The 11,180-nt window shown below is 49.0% G+C and overlaps 1 protein-coding gene across 2 annotated transcripts in view; it reads right to left on the bottom strand.

Annotated features, from left to right (window-relative positions):
* The window catches only part of ABCC8 (ATP binding cassette subfamily C member 8), an 81,536-nt gene that overhangs the window by 43,167 nt on the left and 27,189 nt on the right, over positions 1 to 11,180 (bottom strand). For both annotated transcript variants that reach the window (XM_040258260.1, XM_040258261.1), the window contains exons 9-10: positions 5,807 to 5,941; positions 5,326 to 5,488 (exon numbers count right to left, since the gene is read on the bottom strand). In XM_040258260.1, the coding sequence (XP_040114194.1) occupies positions 5,326 to 5,488; positions 5,807 to 5,941 (298 nt within the window). The remainder of the gene's footprint in view (positions 1 to 5,325; positions 5,489 to 5,806; positions 5,942 to 11,180) is intronic.

The following is an 11,180-nucleotide window of genomic DNA, read 5'->3' as shown; positions in this document are numbered from 1 at the left end:
TCCAGGCAGGCCAGGATATGCATCGGCAGCCCACTGCGGCTGCCCCAGCTGGCGGAGGAAGAGCAGATGCTGAAGAAGTCCCGAGAAGCTGGGGAAGTCTGGAAGTCACCTTGTCCCCAGACACGGGCTGTCTGGGGTCTCCACCCAGGGGGAAAGAGGGAGCTTACGACTTGCCAAGAATAGCCAGGCCCTGGGTTTCCAGGAGGGGCAGGTGCTGGGTGCTCCGTGAATGGCAGAGCTGGGTTTGGCGGGGGAGGTTTTTTTTTTTTTCAGCACACAGTATGAGGCCAGTCACATTTATCCAACGTGAACCACCTGGGTGTGGTTCTGACCCAACCGGGAAGAGTGTGGGAAGAAGGAAAGCCCCTGACCACAGACACTGGAAGAGACGGCAAACCCCTTTCCTTTAAACTCCTCCAACGCCTCCTGCCTCAGGAGGAAACCCAGCGCACAAGATGCAGCCCTGTCTGGCCCTGTGATCTTTGCTCACAGCAGTGTATTTCAGTCTTGAACACACTGTCATCCTTTTCACTTCTCAGCCTTTGGGCCTGGAACATTCTTCCCTTACTCGACTGACATATGATTCTTTGGGCATCAGCAGTGGGTTCCACCTACCACAAGCCTTCCTTGACACCCACCACCCCTAAGACTAGGTTGGGTGCCATTCCGATGGATTCCCCTTTCTGCTCCTGTCACTCATGGCACAGTTGCACATCTGGCTTCCCTACTACACTGTGAGCAGCCTGCCGCAGGGACTGGTATTTCTTCTCACCACCTGGCGTCCTCCAGGCCCTGACACATAGTAGGTACTCAGTAAGTATCTATTAGATATGGGAATGAAATAAAAAGAGGCCAGGGCCAGCAGTGCACCATGAAAGCAAACCCGGGGGATTTAGAACTGACCACAGGCATGGCCCCTGTTCACGTCATGGTCTCTCACAAGACGCGGAAGGCAAAGGCCATGCAGCTCCTCTCTAATTAATGCCCAGGGCCTCAGTAGAGTCTGGGAAAGAGAGAAGGCTCTGGAATGAGTGCCGCACAAAGGACAGACTGAACAGGCAGTATGTTGGCTGGATGATGGTTAGGGCCCGGGACCCCTCTGTCACCTCTGCAGAGCTTGTTCTCCAATTCATGGCTGGACTGGACACCTAGAGCTATGTGGGTACTGCAAGAAAACAAGGGTGGGACTGACTTCTAAGAGGAGTGGGCACAGCACTCACCCCTGCTTTTCCTCACTTGGTCTTCTACTTACTAAAACCTGGCCTGTGCCAGCTGCAGCCAAACCTCCTTCTGCATGAAGCTTTGTGTGCACTCTCTGCCCACATAGGCTTCCTTCTTCTCTATTCTCTGCCATTTATTGGCTGAGGACCTCAGAGAGTCCTTTCACTTTCCTGAGCCTCAGTCTTTCCTGCTGTAAAATGGGACAACAGGGGCACACAACTCACAGAGTTGTGAGGGTTAGTGCAGTCAGGCTCGCTGAGCAGCCAGTGCAGAGCAGGTCCTGTGGTTGAGAACTCCCAGCCACACTGTCTCATGTACGTGAGCCCTGACTTCTCAGCAGAGTATAAACTCCGTGAGAACAGGAGCACATCTTTTGGCCTCTTGGGTGCTTAACACAGGGCAGGGCTCACTCAGTGCCATCTGAGTAACTCACACCTGTTTTTCTTCAAGAGGAAATACCCATTCTGGATTTTGATAGCAGGGAAACTGCACTCATTTCCTTTTCACCCCTCTGAGCTGACCTGCCCTGCACCAGCTCAGGGCTCCACACACAGGACATCTCAGTGATGCTGACACTGAGACCATCAGATAGAGTGTCAGAGGTAACCTTGTCTGCCTGACAGTCTGACTGCCTGGTGTACGATGACCAGACTGAAAACCCAGCAGGCAGCACCACCGAAGGGCCCCATCAGGAAACGTGACTCCAGGGCTCCATTGCGGCACCAGGACCCCATGGTTGGTGCCAGAAGCAAGAATGAAAGATGCCCCATTACCTCAAGCCTAATCACCTGTGTCCTAATTCCAGGTGACAGAGAGCAGAAGGCAGGAAGTCCAGGAGGATGTAAATGAAAACACACTCAAAGCCAAAAACTTCAGCCTGGCAGGGCCCCTAACCTGTCTCTCCCTATCCCACCATCAACCAACACAGAGAAACCCATCCCAGGAAGGGTGAACACACAGCGAGCAGCACTTGGCTTTCCAAGCTCTCTCTCTCCGAGGGCTTTTCCTGTCCCCCTCTCTCCCTTCTCCCATGGACCAGCCTCGGCTGCTCTGTTTATCTTTCTAAGTCACCAAGTACTGGACAGGCTAGGGGCCCTGGGCAGGCCCCTGCATAGCTCCAGAGCCCCTGATTCCTTCCAGAGTCATCTCAGCTCTGGACAACAAGCAGTCTCCTCACCCTAGGTCCTCCTGCCCCAAGCCCTGAGGGGGCCCATAGGACAAAGAGCATTTGTTAGACAGGCTTCATTGGGCTAGACCGGAAACCTAGGTATCTTATAATGCTGTTTACATAGGAAGCCATGTCCCAGCGAGATGCAGTTCAGATCGCAGGAAATGAGCATACATTTCCTAGATGCAAAGGAGCGCCCACATGCCCCTGTCTATACGGTCCAAGGCTGCCTCTACCTTGCTGCCGGGAATCTTGGGGACTTGGTGCCCCCAATTTCCTTACTGCTTCCCATCTCTCTCTCCCACTGTAGCAACGGTGAGCCTGCCCCACTCCACCCTGCCACATTCTTGTTGGAGGGAGAAGCCCTCCCCTGCCTCAACAGCTGTTCCTCCCGATGGGGTGTCTGGAAGCCAGGTGTCTGTAACTCACGGAGCTGAACACAGTGTGGGTTACTGTTATCATGGCCAGGCCCAGGGGTAGGCAGAGCTGACAGACAGGCTGAAGAAGGCCTGGGGTTGTGGACACTGGTTTCCCTGAGCTCCCCAGAGGCTCCTTCCCAATTTCTCCTGTTCTATCAAGTGCTCACAAGAGTCCTTTGGACTGCAAGGAGATCCAACCAGTCCACCCTAAAGGAAATCAGTCCTGAATATTCATTGGAAGGACTGATGCTGAAGCTGAAACTCCAATACTCTGGCCACCTAATGAGAAGAACTGACCTATTGGAAAAGACCCTGATGCTGGGAAAGATTGAAGGCAGGAGGAGAAGGGGATGACAGAGGATGAGATGGCTGGATGGCATCACCGACTCGATGGACGTGAGTTTGAGTAAGCTCTGGGAGCTGGTGATGGACAGGGAAGCCTAGTGGGCTGCAGTCCATGGGGTCTCAAAGAGTTGGACACGACTGAGCAAATGAACTGAACTGATCAAGTGCTCAGTCCAGGAGGAGGCCACAGGGTCATGGCAGAGGAACCTGGAGTGTCTCAATGAGGAGTCCAGGAAGCCTGCCAGGCTCATCACTCCATTCTGTGAAAACCAGCTCTTAGCAGGATTTCCTGCAGAAAGATGCCATGGCTGGTGCCATGATGGTGGATGGCCTGGTCACTGCCGCATGGACCAGGGTACCATCTGTCCTGTGCTGTCTGGGCGGACACAAGGAGGTGCTCAGTGCAAGCCCTGCCCTGTGAGAACCTTCAGGTTGAATGCAGGCCACTTTGCCCCGCAAGACCCTCTCTCTAGGCAGTGGACTGCCAGGAACACACAGATGACCCGCATCCCATCTCATTCCCCCATGCTTCTCTGGGAAACACAGTGCACCCTCCACTGCTGCCCACTGCTGGCACGCCCGCACATATGTCTCTTCCTGGCACACCAAAAGAACCAGCTTCAGCTGGTGGAGGGGGTGGTAGTGTCTCTCTCTCCTAACTTCCTTCTTTATTTCCCATTCCCATCAAAGCCCATTCTAGGTTGCTTCTCTTCCATTCAGAGACCTCAGCCTGAAAGCGGTGTTCCATTGTGTCCTAAGTTTTCTTCACCTCATTTAGGTTCTCAGCTCTGAGAGTCTCAGAGATTCCAGAGAATCTAGTCTGAGCCATGCTATTAACCTCAGAAGTGACCTCAGGGAGAAACCCACTCTGGGCCTCAATTTCCCATCTGTAAAATGGTTCTCCCAACTTGCAAAAACATTTCCCATTTACTTATCCCTGCCACATTCGGTGTAATTTCCACAGATATATCTTTTTATTCACAAATCCCCTCTTCAGCTATGTGAATTCATTTAACCTGTACACTGAGTTCTTGCCCTTTTAATTTTTTCTTTGGGGGCTTCCCCTCAGCCCTTCCTATCAAAATGGCTCTTAAACTGGGCAGATCAGGGAATCAGTATGGGGTCTTCTAGCTGCTAAATATCTATATCCTGATTATGTACTTGGGCAGTAACTGCAAAGAGGTGAGTCCATGGAGCTACTAGACCAACTGTGGAGATAAACTTAGGCCAGGACTCCATCCACTGCCTGATCTCTATATGCTCACTCTGACAAGGGAGCCATCTGAATTCAATAACTGAATTTCTAATTTTGAGTTCTTTTGTCTTTCTTTTCGCTGTTTTGCCTTGTGCCCTCCTTTAGCTCTTTAGTTATTTTAACACATATATTTTATTACCTCTTTCAAACTATTCTATCATCTCTAAGTATTGAAGAACTAATTCTATTTTTTGCATTTGCTGACTTTCACTCTGATGGTACATCTTTTCTGGTGGATTTTAATTTCTTTATTATTAGCTCATTATTTAACAGGAATGTTTGCCACTGGAGTCCTATGTTCTCTGGAAAATGGTTTTAATATGTGTATCTTCTGGGACCATAAGAGTTTTATGCGTTTGGGTTTTTTTTCTCTATTTTCTGGATTTGGGCTTCCCAAACCACTTGGCTAATGTAAATTCAGTCCCGATACCTGTAAATACCTCAAGTTTGAGCTTTTGTTCTTTAAAGAGAAAACTTCTCACCCCTATGGCTCCAGGGAGACAAAAGCTTCCTTGTAGCTCCCTTAGGGCAGTGGCAGCTCAGCCTGACTTATTGAAAGAAGTCCTCACACTTGAGAGAATTCAAAACTGCTGTTATTTATTCACTTATTGAGGCCTCTCAATAACATATCAGCTTAGTAAGACATCAAAGACCACATCTGTCTTTCTCATCACTGTATCTTGAGGGCCAGCCCAGTGTCCTGCACGTGGCAGGCTCTCAATACAGTTGCTGGATCAATGGCTGAGAACACTGCTTTCTGGCAGCTTTAAGAGAGGGTTTGATCATTCCTGGATGGGATGGTCCCAAAGTCTCCTGCTTCTGCACCCCTACTTCCTCCTCCAGCCCTGACGCCCTATCCTGGCATGTAGGCAGCAGCACACACTGCTGGCTGGTTGGCGGAGGCAGGGGGTACTCACTGGAGATGGAGGTGCAGATGGCGAAGGCCCTGAGGCTGGTCATCTCCTTCTTGCGAGTCATCTCGACCCGCGCGCGGAAGATGTTCTCCCAGGCATACAGCTTGAGCAGCTTGATGCCACGGAGCATCTCGTTGGTCTGCTTCAGCCTCTCATTGGAGTACTCCTGCCAGAAGTCCCCAAGTCAGAGGAAGGTTTCCTTTGCCGCCATCCCACCCAAGAGGAAGGAGCTGAGTCAATGCCCTCGCCGTCTTACAGATGATGCCAAGCTTCTGTCCCCACAGGAATGCCCCTGCATGAACCCTATTTCACAAAGAAACTGAAGTCTGGACGGCGGTGGTGACCTGCTTAAGGCCAGCCACGGTGTGCTTGTGTGAGGGGCTGTTTGGCGGCACGCAGGGGAGAGTGAGGAGACCCACCAACATGAGGGGAGACGAGTTGGGGAAGGATGGGGGGGCGCCACGTGCACACTGTGGATACTTACCAGTGTGCTCCGCTGGGCCTGGGAGAGCTTGGTGGCCACAAAGTACTGGACAGGGGCCAGCACGATGATGACAGCCGCTCCAATTAAGGCACTGATCCCGAGGATGTAGTAAAGGAGAATCACTCCCACGATGATCTGAGGGAGGGTCACGGAGATGAGTTCCCTTTGACCTGGGGGCTGCCCTGCCACGTCGTGTCGATGTTGCTCAGTCACTAAGTCGTGTCCAACTCTTTGCGACCCCGTGGACTGCAGCCCATCAAGCTCCCCTGTCCATGGGATTTTCCAGGCAAGAATACTGGAGTGGGGTGCCATTGCCTTCTCTAGAGAATCTTCCCGACCCAGGGATGGAAGCTGCATCCCCCACACTGACAGGCAGATTCTGTGTCACTGAGTCACCAGGGAAGCCCCTGCCAGGGGTACTAACAAAGTCTGCATTCCACCCTCCCCAACCCCATTACCCTAAAGTGGGACATGCCTTGGTGTCCAGCCTCCCCAAGTTTCCTGGGAGAAAGAAGAGGAGGTGTGACAGTGTGATTTCAGAAGGAGGGATTAATGTGATGGGTTCGCACACAAGCAGAGAGTCTCTGGACTGGCAACTGACTACATTTATCTGCAGGCTTGACTGAGGCATTCACTCTCTCCAGGTCTACCTTCCAGATGGAAGTCCGTCTCAGAGCTGAGGCTGCACAAAGGGTGATGGTGCCCTTTGTTCAGTTTGCTGCTTATCAAGGTTGATATTTCACTCTATTGGAAAAAGTGATACCTGAGAAAAGGGGGAAGGAACTGCATCCGTGCCCGACAAAACCAGTCCAGGGTCTGAGAGTTTACTTTTTATTCTAATGTTCCTGCTGTCTTTAATCTTTAATGAATCTGGTAGGTATTCTCTAAAAAGAGAATTCATTCTGCTTCTAGCTTTATGTAAGTGACAGCCGGCTTCTGAATATTGATGAGAAGTGTAAATTACTCTTGCTAAACCCCCAAAGCCTCAAGATGACAATTTCGCAGGTTGCCGTCAAAGGCTGACACTTCTAAATTCAGGGCTTATTCTAGAAGAACAGATGTGCTGTCTTCCTTAATTGAAAAAAAAAAAAAAAAGGTTAGGTTGACCCTGCACTGCCTGAGCCCTCATCAAATTGGCACAAAGCTCCTGCAGCATCTCAAGGACAGAGGAGTGGGTGGCTGACTCTGTAATATTTATTAATTACAGAAAGCCTCCTCCATTAGCGGGTTCTTAGGGGCTGGTAAATGACCCCTTCACCACCTACTTCCCAGTGTTTAACTGATGTTAAATGCTGGCACGGGCGGGCAGAAGAGCACGTTAGGGAACATTCCTACTCTTGCTAGAACCCACTCCCAACATCATTCTGGAAAATTATCCTTGGCATCCTCATTTGGAGGCAATCAGGGTGTCGTTCAGCAGCTTGGGTTAAAGATGGACACCACAAAAGCTCTTAGAGCACTCCCAGAGCACTCCCAGGGCCCCGGCTGGGTGTAGGTATCTGTACCCACCACCACCTCCAAGGCTGGCAGCTGCTGGGGATGTGACCACTGCTGCCACCAGGCTCATCCTCACACTTCACCCACCCCGTGTCACGCTCCCCAGACCCTCTGTCTACTCTGTTCTTCTGCAGGGGTCTGAATGGACCACGTGGAAGAACACACCAGAAATCAGGGATTTGGAGTGTGCAAAGCGAGTGTGGGGAATAAAAAGACGATTTTATCTCCTAGTCACAGGGCAGGAGACCAATCTCGTGTAGTAGTGGGGCGATCACAGTCCAAGAGTCGGGAGCCCTGAGTTTGAATGCAGTCCCAGCACTTACTGGCTGTGAAATCTTGAGTCTCAGCTTCTTCATTTTTAAAGTGGTGATTTTAACTTCCCACTTAGCAGAACTGTTGTAAAGACTGCATGCTAAGTCACTTCAGTCACGTCCGACTCTTTGTAACCCTATGGATTGAAGCCCTCCAGGCTGCTCTGTCCACGGGACTCTCCAGACAAAAATTCTGGAGTGGGTTACCATGTCGTTCTCCAGGGTTGTGAAGATTAAATGAACATATATGATAAGCACATATATAATGCCTGGCATACAGCTGGAGACAAGGTGGCTGATCCTCCTTATTAAAATAAACAAACAAACCTCATGGGAACTCTGTCACTAGGGAACCACAGAAAGGATATACCTGGGTATGGTGTTGCTACCAGCTTGCTGAGTTGCCCAGGGTAAAGCCCTTGCCCTCTCCGGGCTTCCAATGCTCATGGGATGAGGTGGCACAGAGGTCCCCACTATGGGCAAGTTCCTTAACATAGTTGTCCATAAGCTTCAGGGGCCCCACAAAGCCCCTGAAATTGTAGGCGAAACGTGTGAATGCACTTTTGTTTTTCTGAGAAGTTTCATTACGTTTTCAAAAGTAATGACCTATATGGGAAAGGAATCTAAAAAAGCGTGGATATAGGTGTATATATAACTGATTCACTTTGCTGTACGCCTGAAACTAACACAACATTGTACATCAACTATACACCAATAAAAATTATATAAAAGAAGTATATGTAGATCTGTGACGGTGTAGAGCTGGGGGCAAGTATGAGGAGTGACTCATTCAATGGGTATGGGTTTCTTTTTTGGGGTAATGAAAGTGTTCTAAAATTATGATGATGTTGCATAATTCTGTGAGCATGCTAAAACCCACTGAACTGTGCACTTTAAATGGGTGAATTATATCTCAATGAAAGTGTTATTTAAAAGGCATATGTAATCAAAAAAAGATTCCAATCAGGGAGGGCCTTTGGGGATGAAGGAATGGGGCTCCTGAGCTCTCTTTAACACCATCAAAAGCCTCATGTGCCCTGTGGATAACCAGGCTGCATATGGAATCCTGAGCTGGTTGAAGGGATTATATTAGTTCTGGTGGTAATACTGGGTCTGGAGGGCTGGTCAAAGCTCTAAGTGCAAAGGTACAGTCTTCGAGGAATTAAAAACAAAAAATCAAGGTCTTCCTTGGTGGTCTGGCGGCTAAATGCAGGGGGCCTGGGTTTTATCTCTGGTTTGGGAACTACAGCCCACAGGTTGTAACTAAGGGTTTGCATGCTACAATGAATACTGAAGATCCCATGTGCCGCAACTAAGACCCAGTGCAGCCAAATGAATAAATAAATATTAGAAAACAAATGTAAAAACCTAGAAAATCAAATGATGCGTCATGATAAATAAGTATAGATAAGTAATCAGTGGGGGCTTCCTTGGTGGCTGAGCGGTAAAGAATCTGCCTGCCATGCAGGAGACTTGGGTTCAGTCCCTGGGTTGGGACGATCCCCTGGAGGAGGAAGGACATGGCAACCTACTCCAGTATTCTTGCTGGAGAACCCCATGGATAGTGAAGCCTGCCAGCTACAGTCCATAGGGTCACACAGAGTCGGACACGCCTGACGCGACTAAACAGCAGCAGCAGCAGCAAGTAATCAGTGGAGGTAAAGATTCCTACCTAACTTTCCTCCCACTATGTTGTGAGGGTTAATTACACAAGTGAGAGAGGCTGGACAGGCCAGGCACAGGGCCTGGGTTATTAGTTGTTAGTATTAGTATTGTTAGCAATGGTCCATATGCAATAAAAACTATTATTAATAGTAACCAGGTTTGTAGCAGTTTGGTGGACAAAATCTCCTGAAACGAGTTGTTCAAGGGAAAACAAGTAAAATGATAAAAGATAAAATGGTAAATCTTAGCAGAGTGGAGAGGGCACAGGGGTCTGGGAGTGAGTAAGTGGGGGATAGCATATATGACTGTTACCATAAAAAGGACCATCAGATTTTCTGCCCTACATCCAAACTTGTCTAGAAGGAAATGGTAATCCACTCCAGTATTCGTGCCTGGAGAATTCCATGGACAGAGGAGGCTGGTGGGCTAGAGTCCATGGGGTCACATGACTGAGTGACTAACACACTTCTTCTAGTCTTGTCTAGCTGCCTTCCTATACAAGGCTCTTCTATTTTCCTTTAGTGTCTCTTAAATAAAAACTTTGAGTTTCCCAGGTGGCTCAGTGATAAAGAATCCACCTGCTAAGCAGGAGACGTGGGTTCGATCCCTGGGTCAGGAAGATTCCCTGGAGAAAGAAACAGCAACCCATGCTAGTATTCTTGCCTGGGAAATTCCACAGACAGGAGCCTGGCAAGCTACAGTCCATGGAGTTGCAAAAGAGCTGGACATGAGTGAGCGACTAAACAACACTCTATGTCAGGCTCCCTGCTTGCTGCTTTGCTTACATTATCTAACTGAATCATCAGAGCAACTCCAAAGAGTAGGAATCGTCCCCTTTTTCACAGATGAGGAAACTAAGGTTCAGGATAGGTTAAGTATCTTGAACCCAGGGAGCCTGCAGACTTTCTGAGAATGGATCTGGGATTTTGGCTTTTGACCTGAGCGCCAGAATGAAGATTCACCCCCAGGCACAGGACAGGAGTCACAGACTCTGTGGTGGAAGAGCTCAGGATGGGAGAAGGAGCAGATGAGGCCAGGAGTCAGTAAATCATGCCAAGGATTCTCATTCTGTTGTCGGAGGAGAGTGTGCCTCCTCCACAGCCAATCTCAAAAGTTGTCTGGCTTTAGAAAATGCCATGTTTTAGATTTCCAAAATTAAAACAGGCTTATTGGAGAATTTAGAAATGAATAAATTAAAAATTTGCAGGGCTCCCCCAGTGTCTCAGTAATAACACACCTGCCAATGTAGGAGACATGGGTTCAATCGCTGATCTGGGAAGATCCCACGTGCTGTGGAGCAACTAAGCCCGTGCACCACAACTATTGAGCCTGTGCTCTAGAGCCCGGGGAGCTGCAACCGCCGAACCCTCACGCCACAACTACTGTAGCCCACAAGAGAGGCCACCAGAATGAGAAGCCTGTGCACTGCAATGAACAGTAGGCCCCGCTCACGGCAACTAGAAAAAAGCCCGCTCAGCAGCAAAGACTCAGCACAGCTAAAAATCAATAGAATTCTACAAAGAATTTGGGAGAATGGCATTGAAACACGTATAATGTCATATATGAAACGAGTCGCCAGTCCAGGTTCAATGCATGATACTGGATGCTTGGGGCTGGTGCACTGAGATGACCCAGAGGGATGGTACGGGGAGGGAGGAGTGGGGGGGGTTCAGGATGGAGAACACGTGTATACCTGTGGCGGATTTATGTTGATGTATGGCAAAACCAATACAATAGTGCAAAGTAAAAAATAAATAAATAAATAACTTTAAGTGAAAAAAATAAAAAGAATTCATTTCTTTAAAAAATCATTTGTAAGCCCCCATGAGGCCCTTTAGTTCTTTTTTTCCTGTGTGGATCTGTGCAAATGCATACATATGTGTATTCCAATTTAGCAGGAA

Source organism: Oryx dammah, unplaced genomic scaffold (genome assembly GCF_014754425.2).
Source record: "Oryx dammah isolate SB20612 unplaced genomic scaffold, SCBI_Odam_1.1 HiC_scaffold_17, whole genome shotgun sequence".
Lineage (NCBI taxonomy): Eukaryota > Metazoa > Chordata > Mammalia > Artiodactyla > Bovidae > Oryx > Oryx dammah.
This window is presented reverse-complemented; position numbering and strand designations above follow the sequence as displayed.